The 15,108-nt window shown below is 34.2% G+C and overlaps 3 protein-coding genes across 3 annotated transcripts; 1 reads left to right on the forward strand and 2 right to left on the reverse strand.

Moving 5' to 3' along the window:
- Nucleotides 1–822: 822 nt before the first annotated feature.
- On the reverse strand, nucleotides 823–2,201 carry LOC129803265 (trypsin I-P1-like). Its single transcript, XM_055849715.1, has 3 exons — nucleotides 1,650–2,201; nucleotides 1,103–1,569; nucleotides 823–1,037 (listed from the first exon to the last, which is right to left on the reverse strand). Exons 1-3 carry the CDS (start codon nucleotides 1,805–1,807, stop codon nucleotides 958–960), a joined length of 705 nt encoding a protein of 234 aa, XP_055705690.1. The 5' UTR covers nucleotides 1,808–2,201; the 3' UTR covers nucleotides 823–957.
- A 1,168-nt stretch (nucleotides 2,202–3,369) lies between these two features.
- On the forward strand, nucleotides 3,370–6,397 carry LOC129803264 (trypsin 3A1-like). Its single transcript, XM_055849714.1, has 3 exons — nucleotides 3,370–5,604; nucleotides 5,666–6,135; nucleotides 6,198–6,397. Exons 1-3 carry the CDS (start codon nucleotides 5,438–5,440, stop codon nucleotides 6,266–6,268), a joined length of 708 nt encoding a protein of 235 aa, XP_055705689.1. The 5' UTR covers nucleotides 3,370–5,437; the 3' UTR covers nucleotides 6,269–6,397.
- Nucleotides 6,398–10,911: 4,514 nt separating this feature from the next.
- On the reverse strand, nucleotides 10,912–11,940 carry LOC129803266 (trypsin I-P1-like). Its single transcript, XM_055849716.1, has 3 exons — nucleotides 11,731–11,940; nucleotides 11,186–11,652; nucleotides 10,912–11,119 (listed from the first exon to the last, which is right to left on the reverse strand). Exons 1-3 carry the CDS (start codon nucleotides 11,886–11,888, stop codon nucleotides 11,040–11,042), a joined length of 705 nt encoding a protein of 234 aa, XP_055705691.1. The 5' UTR covers nucleotides 11,889–11,940; the 3' UTR covers nucleotides 10,912–11,039.
- Between the last annotated feature and the right edge of the window lie 3,168 nt (nucleotides 11,941–15,108).

Below are 15,108 nucleotides of genomic sequence, written 5' to 3' on the forward strand. Positions count from 1 at the left end.
CAGGGAAGAGGAAACAGACCAATTTTAACAAATTCGACGGGATGTCGTATTTTCCGTCCACCATTTTAAGCAAAAATTTTGCATGACCTTCCGCGAAGCAAGAAAACAATAACAAAATGTATTTTCATCTCTGTCGGACTATTTTTTCCAAGTAATTGAAGGACTAAAGTTACTAAAAATCCATTTCTGATAGCAATTCGAGTATCAATTGCCCAGGAATAAATCATCTAAAATCACTCAATTTGCGTATGATGTATAATACCATGGTGAGGAATGGGTTAAAGTGACGTCCGGCCCCTGAAATTAGATAAAATTTTGCCAGGGGTCAGTTCTCCATTTCGAATTACCGATGCATCCAGGCCACAATTGGCCCCTTATGCTACCCCAGTCCTATTCTATCGATAAGGGTAGCAGCTCCATATCACGGCTCTGTGAGTAACCAGTGCCGCTACACTGCTACAATGCTACAAACACATTGTGTGTTAAAGATCAGTAACAGTGAATATTTGTATCGACTGAAATCATCGTCTGAATTCATGTAGAGTAGCAACTCGTTTTTTTACCAGCCTCTATTCTTTAATAGGCGGTTTTTTTGCCAATATGCACCATTTGGCATTACTATTCATTCATTCACTGGACGAATTCAAAACCGATATAGCATGAGAAATCTTTTTCTGCTGCTGCTCAGCTTTGAACCCGAGACTTCACAGTCATAGAGCCACTACTCTATCCACTGACCCACTTGAGGTTTCGCCCTGAAATAATACATAAAGAGAAAAAGAAGAAGTTCCTTTAGACTTTGTTAAAAAAAAAACACAAATATTTAAATGCTCAGGCCTCAGGATTATTTATTGAATTTCAAAGAATACAGGTGTACACATTTGGGAAGAAAGAATTTACAGAAAAATCATTATTGCTGCAAAAGTCCGTTGGTTAGCCATATTGGATTTTTTTCATTTACAATGCTTGACCTTGAACGAAATCCCCGAGAGCAGAGATTTTCTTGTAGGCACAAGCTTCTCCGTAGCAGGAAACTTCTAAAAAGGAAGAAAAAAAAGACATTGAACAAAAGAAAACTCATTTGATTATAAAAATTCTTTACCGCAACTGTTGATAGCCACGATATCGCCATTGCAAACAAGAGGAGCTCCAGTTTCTCCTTGGCATTGCTGATCTTCGTAGTTTTCGGCCTGAGGATCCACAGCACCTACGCAGATGAAGTCGTCAGTGAAGGTCTCTGGGAAGAGTTCCTGGCATTTTGCATCACTGATGACTTTGACATTGTAATGCTCCAGTTCGGAGAACATGTACATCGATTGAGAGTCAAGATCTCTGCGAAGAGTTGTGCAAATGTCTCCTTCGGAAACGGGGACATCTTCATTGGGAATTGTAGGAACGTCATTTTCAACAACCATATCGCGATCGAGTCTCGCGAGGGCGTAATCATGGCTCATTGTACTCATATCGCGATCATTATGGTAGAGTATACGGGTAATGCGGTAAATGTTTCCAGAATCATTGGAAGGAATATCCGAACCACGGATTTTGACGTCCATTTGGGAATAGCTCCTGTGAATTAATTGAATCGATCAAATTAGAAAAACAAGAAACATAAACGGATAAAATGTACTCTAAAAAAATTTCCTTACATCAAACACATTCCAGGAATCAGGATCGTATTCGGAGACACTCTTGTACCAACGCACGACATACTTCCATAATTATTCACAGAAATTTTGGTGGGAAGTCTCTCAGCCAAGGCTAATCCAGCCACAACCAAAACAACAACAAGGCGCAGAGACAACATGGTAATTCCAAACGATTTTCTCAAGATCACAACTTGGGAACTCAATTGTGGAAACTGTGTCTGCTCTAGGTAATCTTGGTCTTTTTATACCCCCAAAAAGTTTTTTTTTTGGCATCGTCATCGAACTCTTTCGTCATTTATTCAACGTCATGATCATGAAACAAAACTTTGTCAATTTTGGATCAGAGGTAGATATTTGAACATCTGCTCAGCAACGCTTCCTTTTTCACTTGATTGCGTATGCTTTGACTTCTCGTGCCTCCAAAAACTTTTTTTTAAGTTATTTGATCAAATGGCAAAGCGAATAAGATTTCTGAAAAATTTTCCTCTATATTTTGGAAATTGGCAAACAATAACTGAAAGCTAAAGATAACTGAGGTATATTTTGGGACAAAGGAGGAGTGTGGCTTGACTGGATTATACAAACATCTTTCTGGTAAAAGAAGAACATGATGCTGAATGAATGACGGAGGCGAGACAAAATGACGATATCAATATAAATATTATTTCATGAAACAGAAACTTTATTCTAAATAACTTTATAAAATTATTTTAAAAAAGCAGTGATAAGCCCAGATAAGTTTATGGTAGCAAAAGAAGGTTGTTGAAGGCCAATTTCAACAAATTCGACGGGATATCATATTTTCCGTCCGCAATTTTGTGCAAATTTTTTGCATGAATTTCCACGAAGCGAGAAAAGAACAACAAAATATATTTCCATCTCTGGCTAATTAATAATAATTCGATAATCAATTAATAATAATCTCTGGCTGGATATTTTTTCCAAGTAATTGAAGGGCTAAATTTACTAAAAATCCACTCCTAACAGCAATATGGATAACAATTGCCCAGGAACAAATCATCTAAAGATACTCAATTTGCGTATGATGTATAATACCATGGTAAGGAATGGGTTAATGGAAGGCCCTATTACACGAAAATCAACTTTTCGAAAATCTAATATCAAAATGTATGAAAAATAAACGATGCTTCTAATATGTTGCAGCTCAGGTCGAGACCGAGACTTTTCTAACAGTGTATAATTATCGAATTTGTGTGAAAACGAAAATGAATTTATTGAAGAAAATATCTAATGAACTTGATATTAAACATTTTCTTCAATATAATTGTTATTATTACTTTATTTAATCACAAGAATAGGGTCATCCCTTTTACAATTGTGATAATAAAAAAAATCAGAAAAAGAGGAACATAAAAAAATAGAGAATGACAAGAATTCAGAATTATAAAAGTGTTCAAGAAACAAAATAATTGCTTCTAGGATCCAGCCTGAAGATAGAAATTACGAATAGCAGCCGCAGAAATACGGCAATCACTCGGAAGAAAATTAGACAGAATGGCGCCTTTTACAAAAAGCGACCGATAGAGGCAGTCATCTTGAACTTTAGGCACTATGAGTCCTCGAATCCTGGTAGAACTCCCCCTAACAGAAGACACGACAGATACCCAGGACATTCAGAAAGCAGCAAATGGAACAGAAATAGCACTGCTCTCATTCTCAGATGGGATGGTAAATCGCAGCCAACAAATATGTGACTGAAGGGGGAGATATGGTCTCGACGACTTAAGCCGCAGATACACCTAGCACAATCATTAAACGAAACTGAAAGACGACGGATTGTGTCACTATCCGCCGCAAAGAAGAGCTCTGCTCCATAGTTGAAGAAAGGAAGAAGAGGCGCTCGCGCGAGGATCAAGCGAGTATCATAGGGTGTGATGTCCCAGAAGCGTCGAAGGGTATAAAGAGAATAGTTGACCTTACGGCAAATAAAATTGGCCTGATCAGACCAGGAGAGAGTTGTGTTGAAGATTACACCTAGATTTTTGACCTGATCAACGAAAGGGATAATTTCACCGTGTATGTGTAAAGGATAAAGATCAGGGAAAGCAGTTTTTTTTGGAGATAGCAATAGCTTGAGACTTTTTAGGATTCAAAACTAATCCATTTAATGAATCCCAGTGTTCAATATAAGAGAGATTTGCATTCATAAGATCGAAAGCTTGAAGAGGATTAGAGGAATCTCCCTCCACATAAATTTGGAGGTCATCAGCATATAGATGAAACAAGCAGTTACGTAAAACTGAGGGTACATCATTAATAAGAGAGAAAACAGCAAAGGACCAAGAATTGAACCCTGCCCAATGCCCTTACTTAAGAAGGTTGGTGGTGTGACGTCCTGACCAAATCTGACAATTTGCGATCTACCGCCTATAAAGTAAGACCGAACAAGGGCTACTACTGAAGACGAGAATTTAAAAACAGTGCATAAGTGCATAACTTGTAGCAAAGAAGGTTGTGGGAAAGGCTATCAAAGGCCTTAGTGAAATCTAGAAGGACCAGAATAACAAAATGACTTCGATTAAGAGCTGAAGAGATATCATGATTTACCCTAAGAAGGGCAGTCGTAGTGGTGTGACCCTTACGAAACCCCGACTGCAAGTCACATAGCAGTCCATTGTCATCCAAATGTTGAGAGATTTGTTCATGAAGGAGGAATTCAAACGCTTTTGAAAGAACAGGAAGCAGGCTAATAGGCCTAAAATCAGATGGAGACTTATGGCCTCTACACACTAGAGAAATTTATGTCCATATTGAAGTGAATTCCATACGCTTGGGCAGGAAAACTCTTCAATATGGACATAAATTTCTCTAGTCTGTAGACGCCATTAGGGTTTGAAATTTTGGGAATCGGTACTACAAGATTTATAGAGGTACTACAAGGTTTTTACAATATTTCTTCCATTTCTTCCATATTCCGCTTCAATAATATTATGGAAGAGTTATATTGATGATTTTTGTCTCAGAGTGCAGGGGTAAACAGTATTGAAATACAATATGGAAGAAAAACGATCCATATTGAAAAGAATATTGAAGAAATTGCCTACACACTAGAAAAATTTACTTCAATAATACAAATTTATGTCCATATATTTTACTAATGTGTAAGCGATTTTCATCAATATTAGATTATTATTGATTGCGAATATTCATGAAATTTTTTCCTGGTGTAATAGACAGCTTTAATGTTCCCTTTTACAATGATCTTTAAAAATAACTTGACCGGACCTTCGATGTTTTTGAAGCAATTTCGATGATATTTTAGTATGTTTTATATAAGATCGAGACCTTTCTGATAAAATAGGTCGCACTCGTCCTTACTCAACTCCACTGTTACCCCAACCTATATTATACTGAAATTGACTGGACCTTATCTCTAATATTGACAAATTTCATATTTTCAAAGAATAATTACCAATACCAATGATGAAAGGTAAAGACAATAAATTAAACGAATAAATCCGCAGTTTACCATTTGTTCAAACAAGCTCCTAAAAATTCCATAGAGACATTAGAACTCAAAAATTTACTCTGAGAGACTTTACTCGAAAAAGGGGGAGCATCTTGAGCAGTTGTTCAAATATCTACATCTGATCCAAAATTGACGAAATTCTATATCATGACGCTTAAATGAATGACGAAAAGAGTTGGATGACGATCTCCAAAAGAGCTTTTTGGAGGTATAAAAAGACCAAGATTACCTGGAGTATTCACAGTTTTGGCAACTGAGTTCCCAAGTCGTGATCTTGAGAAAATCATTTGCAATTACCATGTTGTCTCTGCGACTTATTGTACTTGTGACATTGGCTGGGTCTGCCTTGACCGATAATAGTCCCAGGCTACCACTGAAATTGGCTATCGGAAGCCATGGCACCATGACGTGCAGTGGGTCCGCAGTATCTGATAATACCATCCTGAGTTCAGGCTATTGTGTCATGTAAGTAAATCTATTACTTCTGCAGGCTTTATATATTTTTTTTAAAAAACGTATCTTTTAGGGGTCGTGGCAATGTTGAAGTCTTGGTTCGTCCTGAAGGAATAACCCTCAATGATTCTGGAAACATTTACTTCGCTAACCGCATTGTCTTCACGCCTAATGAAGATCCTACGACCATGAGCAATGATTACGTACTATTGACGGTTGATAGAGATCTCTATGGAGGCGAGGGTTTCAAAGCTCCTGATTTGGCCGATGATGATATGACTGTGGCTTCAGGTGATATCTGCACAACTGCCCGCAGATCAGCAAGTTATTCCGCTTACTACTACTGGCCCGAATTCGAATACTATAACGTCAAAATCATCGATGATGCTCAGTGCGAGGAACTCTTCATGGAGCAATACACCGATGACTTTATTTGCGTAGGTGCTATCGATCCCACGGCACAGTTTCCCGATAATCAGTGCCAGACCGAGACTGGAGCTCCTCTCGTTTGCGCTGACAAACTCTTTGCTATAGCTACTTGCGGTAAGAATAACAAAAAGCTAAAACTAACTGGCCTACATCTAAACTAATTTTATCTTTTGCAGAGTTGTCCTGCTCCGGATCAGTTTGCGCCTACAGGAGAATTTCTTCCCTCCGCGACCTTATTGGCCAATAAAAAAGAGATGTCCTACTTTGAAAAAGACCCGACAACCAGTGTTGTATTGCAATTATAATTGTAATACACATTTTCTGTATCTCGGCAATATATGAAGCATAAAAATAAACTATCAAGCAATTGAAAAAATATTTTGGTTTTCTTTTTTATCTTGAACATTTTCAACACGTGTTGTAAAATTTACTTTTAAAAGTTTATTTAATTTTGTTTACTTTTGTTTTAGTAGAATCAGCATTCAAAACGTTATTTTATTTGTCTTGGTTAATTTTCCAGTGACTCATTTATAAATAATTTGTTTTAATTCAGATGGTATTAAATCAATAGCCTAAAGTTGAAATTTGTTTAAAATAATTGAACATCTGATATATTGAAAATGATAAATTATATAACAAGTGATCGTTAAGATGTAAAGACACATTATAATAAGTCAACTGGAAAATTGAGATTATTCAAAAAATTATTAAATACGTTTTTCAAGCAGTTTTCCTCTTTTATCAAGTGAATTTTGACAGTATCGAACTTATGACTTCAAAGATTTAGGACTTTAGGACTTTGAAGATAAGTTAATGGCCGAGAAATATTGAAAATGTAAAAACACCATTTCGGAATTACGAATAAAATGATTAATTTCATCGTCTTTTTCATCAACTTGGAGGCGGGAGTCGCCTGAAAAAGTTGATTTTATGTTGAATTTAGTTTTTCGAGGAGTAAGTACTATCCCTTCGAACATTCATGCCTTCGAATAATGTGAATTTCTTTTACGTTTCCTAAGAGATTTCCACATGATTGTCACATAATTATCAAGAATTGATAATAAGCTAACTTTAATAATGTTTAAGTTTCTTAGGAAAATTTAAAGAAAATTCACATTATTCGAAGGCATGAACGTTCGAAGGGAGAGTACTTTCCGCTAATGAGTGAAACAGAAATGCATAAAATTTCGTGACTGATTATTAATTTTTACGAAGAAAGTTTTACTGTTTTCCTGCTAATATTTAATATTCTATATTGCTCAATTTTAATAATTGTTACTGCTCTTTTTTATTTTTTTTAATTACAAACTTTAGTTTTTATGGCTTCGGCACACCTTTTAGATCAGGAAAATTTCATAAAGTCGAAATTTGAATCCCCTTCTATCTCACATGTTTTGCATATGTCTATCTTATTCTCTCGCACTCTTCTTCTTCTCTTAAACATCACTTCAAATTCAATTTAGCTCAATAGAATTTGGTATGCGAAAGAATGAGATATTCATATGCAAAGCAAGTGAGAAAGAAGGGGATCCGAATTTCGATTTCATGAAATTTTCCTGATCGAAAAGGTGTGCCGGAGCCATTACTAACAATTTTTATATTTTTTTTTTCAATTTTCCTGTGACTCATAAATAAATTTGTCTTAATTCAGCTTCTATTTATAAATTTAACTGCATTTATTGAAAATAATTAAACATCTAGGACATATTTAAAATGGTAAAAATGTCTTTCTCAAGAGGTTTTCTTCTTTTATCAATTTAGTTTAGTTTAGTGAATTATTACAGTATCGAGCTTAAGACTTCAAAGATTTAGGACTTTGAACCTAAATATTGGCGACTCAAAAAATACTCAAAGAAAAAATGTATGGAAAAGCGCACTACCATTCGGACGACTCAAGCTTTGGACAATTCAAGTTTAATATTCAATTCAATTCAATTTATTCAATCTTTAGGAATATAAAATTCACAACGGTTATACTTTATACAGTGTTGGAAATAAGTATAATTCCACCCCATTATCCTTAAAGAAACTCAACAAAAAAAGAAGCCTCGAAAAAAAGTCATACGTAGATCATAACGTCCTTTCATGCCAACATAAAAAATCGACATTTTGATTTTTTATTCTAAGTATTATTAGAATTGCAATAGAATTTTGTTTATTTAGGATGGAAATAAGTATAATTCCACTCAATAAATTTACCGCTAGGGTATTTATTTTTGACCAATTTAAGGTTAATATCGTTCAATAATTTCATTAATAACTTTAATTAATAAATTAAATTCCATTTTATAAAGTTTTACTTCAATTTTTGCTGAAATATCGTAGGAAAATTTCTTAACGAACAAAAATAAAGAAAAAAATTAAAGTTTTGTTTTCGATGGATCTAAGAAAGTAAGAAAAATGACTAGGTCCTATCAGATAATTGTGAAATTTGTCAATATATCTATCATTCATACCTTTTAAGGTACTCCAAGGGTCGAAAGTCTCCTGTTGTTAGAGGCCAAAAGAACATTTTGCCTCTAACACTGTTGCTTTTTAGTGGAAAAAAGAACTTTTCCACCGAAATTTGATTGTAAAACGATGCTTGTTGTTTAGTCTGGTTATGTCCAGATGCTTTTGATCCAAAATCGTATTCGTAAGTGAACTTAGGTCATCGTCACATGAAAACTAAAAATTATTACATAAAAGGCTTTTAACAATTTGATCAACATGACATGTTTTACGCTATTTCAGAGTTTTATAGTTACTATTTTTGCATAAAAATGAATGATTAAGATTTGATTAAGATTTGTCTATGGGTCGGTTATATTCCTTGCGGAACCGCTGCACCCAGGCCACTTATTTGGGCCCATTATGCACTCCCCATTCTCCTGTTCTATCTTAACCCCCAAGGCGAGTAAACCTGCTCCATATTACAGTGCTCTGTGTGCGTTCTGATACACACAGCACCGCTTTACATCACGGTAAACCAACCTTGGTTTGTGGATCTGGGCAGTGAATGAGTATTTGTATTCGACTGAACTCTGCATGTCGAAACTTATTTCCTATACCAACCTCTCTTTTTAAGCGGTTCACTGTCAATGTATTGGCATTGCTTTCCTATTCATTCACTGGATGAATTCGAGACCATTACAGCAGCTGAAAAATCTGCAGCTGCCTAGTCTCGAACCCTCGACCTCACAGTCACAGAGCCACTGCTCTATTCACTGATCCACTGAGGCCCCAAAATGAATGATAGATCTTGCTTTCGTTTGTTCTTTTTTGTCTGAAAAACTAACTTTGAAATTCTCAAATAGCGTAAAACGTGTCATGTTGATCCAACTGTTGAAAGCCTTTTTTGTAATAATTTTTAGTTTTCATGCGACAATGACCTAAGTTCACTTACGAATACGATTTTGGAATAAAACTATCAGAACATAACCAGACTAAACAACAAGCATCATTTTACAATCAAATTTCGGTAGAAAAGTCCTTTTTTTCCACTGAAAAGCAACACTGTTGGAGGCAAAAAGCTCTTTTGGCATCTAACAACAGAAGATTTTTTACGCTTGAGATACCTTAACAGGCATATGTGGCAGATATATTGACAAATTTGATAATTATCTGATAGGACCTAGTCATTTTTCTTAGTTTGTAAGATCCATCGCCATCAAAACTTTAATTTTTCCTTTATTTTGCGTTGGTTAAACATTTTCCCCAAGATATTTGAACAAAAATTAATGTAAAAGTTTATAAAATGGAATTCTATTTATTAATTATTATTAAAAATACAATTATTAAAAGATATTAACCTAAATCGGTCAAAAATAAATACTCTGGCACTAAATTTATTGAGTGGAATTATACTTATTTCCAACCTAAAAAACAAAATTCTATTATTTCTAATAATACTTAGAATAAAAAATCAAAATGTCGATTTTTATGTTGACATGAAAGAATGTTATAATCCACGTATGAATTTTTTCGAGACTTCTTTTTTTTATTGAGTTTCTTTAAGTATAATGGGGTGGAATTATACTTATTTCCAACACTGTATTTCATATGTTGAGCCATTCAGGCTGTTCATATTAAAGAAACATTAACAATACACGAAAAACAGAGCAAGTTAAAATATTACTGATATTTCGATTTGAGAAGGCTCCTGACAAGATCTCCGCATGCAGAAGATATATACAGTGACGGCCAATAAAATAGAATCACTCCTGAAAACTTGAGTTTTTTTTTATTTTTATTAACTTTTTTCTAGTATGTTTAAAAAAAATAAATTTAGAAATGTTAAAGTAATTGCATTACGTCGAAAACAGTACTGGCCGCAAATGGTCTGTATTTTGAAAAATAGAATCACTTTTATTTAGAGTCATAAACTGAAATTTATTTCGAGTATTCAAAAATAACAAAATTTTAGTGTAATGTCAGTAATTATTTACTGGCTTGATAATTAATTTTCCAAGTTTGGATGAAGGAAACTATGAGAAATTGGAGAAAATGTTGAACTTTCTCGTTAGAGGCACTTATTAAATTTTTGAGGCTACGAAAGCATGGAATGATCGAAAAAGTTATAGCTGACCATAATAAATTACGAAAATCAATAATCCATAACACAATATAGTAAGTTATTGTGCGCTGGTCATAAGACTCGAAATTTTGGTTGCTATCGGTTCCAGCGTCGTTGGTGTCAGTTTTATAAATTTCACTAGTTTCGAAGAAGTATTTAAACTTTTTTTTTTAAATGAAGAATGGTATCAGTTTTCTAGAATCGGAGTCATGGCAAAGGAATATAGAATTGAAAAACATTTTCAAAAATCATTTAAATAAAAAGTAAATGAAAAGTGTAGACCTTTAACACAAAATGTTTGAATAGCTTTATGTTTATTAAAAAAAAAACAAATATTTAAATGCTCAGGAATATTTATTGTATTTCAAAGAATACAGGTTGGTACATTTGGGAGGAACAAATTTACAGAAAAATCATTATTGCTGCAAAAGTCCGTTGGTTAGCCATATTGGATTTTCTTCATTTACAATACTTGACCTTGAACGAAATCCCCGAGAGCAGAGATTTTCTTGTAGGCACAAGCTTCTCCGTAGCAGGAAACTTCTAAAAATGAAGAAAAAAAAAGACATTAAACAAAAGAAAACCCATTTGATTATAAGAATTCTTTACCGCAACTGTTGATAGCCACGATATCGCCATTGCAAACAAGAGGAGCTCCAGTTTCTCCTTGGCACTGCTGATCTTCGTAGTTTTCTGCCTGAGGATCCACGGCACCTACGCAGATGAAGTCTTCAGTGAAGGTCTCTGGGAAGAGTTCCTGGCATTTTGCATCACTGATGACTTTCACATTGTAATGCTCCAGTTCGGAGAACATGTACATCGATTGGGAGTCAAGATCTCTGCGAAGAGTTGTGCAAATGTCTCCTTCGGAAACGGGGACATCTTCATTGGGAATTGTAGGAACGTCATTTTCAACAACCATATCGCGATCGAGTCTCGCGAGGGCGTAATCATGGCTCATTGTACTCATATCGCGATCATTATGGTAGAGTATACGGGTAATGCGGTAAATGTTTCCAGAATCATTGGAAGGAATATCCGAACCACGGATTTTGACGTCCATTTGGGAATAGCTCCTGTGAATTAATTGAATCAATCAAAGTAAAAAAAAGAAACATAAACGGATAAAATGTACTCTAAAAAAATTTCCTTACATCAAGCACATTCCAGGAATAAGGATCGTATTCGGAGACACTCTTGTACCAACGCACGACATACTTCCGTAATTATTCACAGAAATTTTGGTGGGAAGTCTCTCAGCCAAGGCTAATCCAGCCACAGCCAAAACAACAACAAGGCGCAGAGACAACATGGTAATTCCAAACGATTTTCTCAAGATCACAACTTGGGAACTCGATAACGGAAACTGTGTCTGCTCCAGGTAATCTTGATCTTTTTATACCCCCAAAAAGTTCTTTTGGATATCGTCATCGAACTCTTTCGTCATTTTTTCAGCGTCATGATCATGAAACAAAACTTTGTCAATTTTGGATCAGAGGTAGATATTTGAACACCTGCTCAGCAACGCTTCCTTTTTCACTTGCTTGCGTATGCTTTGACTTCTCGTGCCTCCAAAAACTTTTTTTTTAAGTTGTTTGATCAAATGGCAAAGCGAATAAGATTTCTGAAAAATTTTCCTCTAATTTTGGAAATTGGCAAACAATAACTGAAAGCTAAAGGAGGAGTGTGGCTGTAGTATGCAAATATCTCTCGGTAAAAGATCATGATGTTGAATGAATGACGGAGGCGAGACAAACTGACGATATCATAATGAATAGTATTTCAGGAAACAAAAAGGTTACTCTGACGTTAATATTTTAGAGAATTTATTCGTATCATAACGCATAATATATATACAATTTAGAACCGAACTTATATGCATTCTGACTTGTATGTAGCCCTAATTGCAATGATTTCAAGATTTTCTGTAAAGAATTTTAACTTACATAAGCTTATTTGGACGATTTGGACCTATCTTTAGTTCTTGCATAGAATTTTGTATTAAAAATGCCTAAAAATTATGCAGTTTAGAGGATGTATTATCTTTTAGTTTTCGAGATTACTTCGGTTTTAGCTTTGCAAATAATATTGGGTTAAAGTAAACATTTGGTTAAAAAAAAAGTAGGCAGAATTAAAGAAGGTCTATCTGGTTTAGTTTCCGCGATAATCTTATTATGGAGTTTTTAGTAGGGGATATTTGTTCTAGTTTTCGAAACTTTTGAACTTGAAGTTATAGGCTTACAAATTGAGATCAAAAATTGCAAAGCTTATGTGGTCTTTCAGATCAGAGGTCAATCCAAGTTTTCAAAGCTCTCAAAAACATAAGTAGCAATCAATTTCATTATTTTTTTTCGTTTTTTTTTAGAATACAATAGATTATTTTCTTCTAATAATATTCTAAGTTCAATTTTTCTGGAAAATCACTGATCGACAATTGGAACAGTTTAGTCATATGGCTAAGCCTTAAGTTTGAAGTCCGTATTAAATAGAGGGCATATTTCTTCTATAGTTTAATTATCGGCTTTAAAGGTTTGCATAAAATTTGGTATTAAAATATATTTATCTATGGGTTTATCAGTGGTCTTTGCCTATTATAAATAAATAAATATTAGTGATAAATTAATTAAATGAATAGGGAAAAGTGGTCTGACTTTGAAAGAAAAATTACGTTCAAATTTTAAGAATTTTTTATAGGAATCCACAAAGAGAGTTTTATTTCTCCATTACTAAAAAATTTTCTTATGTTCATAGAGTTACTTACCCATTTAGCACTCACAAGTCTTTAGTTTTTACTGGTGAGGAAATTGAAAATGTTATGTCGATTTGTTTGAAGACATTTGCATGATGTGCCTTTGAATGCTATTGAAGCAGCATTTGAATCTGTATTTTCCACTGATAATATTCAGGCAATAGAATTAAACGGGCCATAAATAAATAGCCTGAAGCCAAATACACTCACTAAAACCACTAAAATCATCACTGTAATCAAAAACGTTATACAATCACTTTTCTCCACAATTTTCTGAAGCACTGTTTTTCACATGGTAAGAAAAAGCCATTTTGAAGTTGACAATTCATCTTGAAACATCCCGGCTGGAACAAGATACAGGGAGTTCCGGTTTGAGAGAAAACGGACTGAAAGAATTTGATATGAATTGCCTACTATTGGGAGCTCATTTACAAAATAATTTTTAAATGCCCCTAAATGTATATGCAAATATTTTTTACTCGATAAATTTGAAAAACATTTCTTATGAAGCGTTGGCACTGAAAATAGGTTTAAAAATTGTCGCCGGAAATGCCTTGCATACATCATGACGTTTCCAGAACTTATCCCAAAGATATTATCCTGCAATAATTCAATTTTACTGTGTCAGTGGAGTTAATTCGCGTTTTTTTTTCGCTCCCAAAAAATTCGTTCAAAGCGGAACTTCCTGTAGTAAGTTATACGTATTTGTATGCCATTGAGATGGAGTTCGATCGAATGAATGGGAGCAACCCATTGTCACAAAGGTGTCGATACAATATATTAAAATTTCATTAAAATCGGTTCATAAAAATACAGAAAATACAGTCAGGTCAGTTCAAGATATTTTTAATTATAGCTCAGATTAGGGAACATCGAGGGAAGAGAGCTACCCATCGTTGGAAAGGTCTCGACCTCAACAACAACATACTAAAATTTAAAGAAAAAGTATCTTCTGGTTTTCAAAATATTCGAAAATGAATTTTCGAAAATCGATTTTTTGCATTACACAGTAGACTCTCTCTCAATTGGGCATTTGGGGCAAAATTTCATTCCGTTTATCGATAGATTTGGGCATCAAAGCCTTTGTAAATTTTACAAAAAGCTCTCAATTATAAAGAATCACGATAAAATAGGAAGAACTAGAGCAATTTTGAGCAAATTAGCATCATAATTAAACGTGAAAATTGTCAACAAAATTTTTCGCCCGGTTGAAAAAGAGCCGATTGAGCGAGAGTCTACTGTATCGGATTTTTTTTTTATGTTTTTAAATGCTTGCCAAAAAAATCGCTTGTTGATGTTGATTAGTGGTTCCAACAACGGTTAACCTATTTCGAAAAACCGGTTTACCGCCCTATGTTTGAGACGGTTTCAAAACCGGTTTTTAGAGATGAAACCGGTTTAAAACCGTCTCTTTACAAAAATTTTATAATTTCTCTTAAGCTTAATTTATTTATTGAAAATCAAGATACACTGCAAAATATTTCCTTGGCTTTAGAACGAAACCTGAAGTGCAAAATGATTTTAAGTGTAATTTGTATGGTAGTATATTAATAATATAATAATAAATGAAGGATAGTAGTAATGGGTTTCCTGTACATTTCTTCCACTCTTGAAAAGAATTATTTGCTTAAAGGTTATTGGAAATGATTTCAGGACTTCTTCACTTGAAAATATTTTATCTCTTAAACCTTAGTTAAATATTTACAAGATTAAAAATCATTTATATACTGAAAAAAATTGTAAATGATTAGTACAGCCTTGTAAAATATTGTTTTATGCGGAA

The sequence above is a fragment of the Phlebotomus papatasi genome, chromosome 2, assembly GCF_024763615.1.
Source record: "Phlebotomus papatasi isolate M1 chromosome 2, Ppap_2.1, whole genome shotgun sequence".
Taxonomy (NCBI): Eukaryota; Metazoa; Arthropoda; class Insecta; order Diptera; family Psychodidae; genus Phlebotomus; species Phlebotomus papatasi.

Bases quoted from the DNA above. Each gene is read 5' to 3' on its own strand.
- LOC129803266 (XM_055849716.1), bottom strand. From the start codon at position 11,888: ATGTTGTCTCTGCGCCTTGTTGTTGTTTTGGCTGTGGCTGGATTAGCC. The intron at 11,653-11,730 runs GTAAGGAAATTT...ATTAATTCACAG, and splicing joins ATTCCTGGAATGTGCTTGAT to GAGCTATTCCCAAATGGACG. The intron at 11,120-11,185 runs GTAAAGAATTCT...CTTCATTTTTAG, and splicing joins CGTGGCTATCAACAGTTGCG to AAGTTTCCTGCTACGGAGAA.
- LOC129803264 (XM_055849714.1), top strand. From the start codon at position 5,438: ATGTTGTCTCTGCGACTTATTGTACTTGTGACATTGGCTGGGTCTGCC. The intron at 5,605-5,665 runs GTAAGTAAATCT...CGTATCTTTTAG, and splicing joins AGTTCAGGCTATTGTGTCAT to GGGTCGTGGCAATGTTGAAG. The intron at 6,136-6,197 runs GTAAGAATAACA...TATCTTTTGCAG, and splicing joins CTTTGCTATAGCTACTTGCG to AGTTGTCCTGCTCCGGATCA.
- LOC129803265 (XM_055849715.1), bottom strand. From the start codon at position 1,807: ATGTTGTCTCTGCGCCTTGTTGTTGTTTTGGTTGTGGCTGGATTAGCC. The intron at 1,570-1,649 runs GTAAGGAAATTT...ATTAATTCACAG, and splicing joins ATTCCTGGAATGTGTTTGAT to GAGCTATTCCCAAATGGACG. The intron at 1,038-1,102 runs GTAAAGAATTTT...CTTCCTTTTTAG, and splicing joins CGTGGCTATCAACAGTTGCG to AAGTTTCCTGCTACGGAGAA.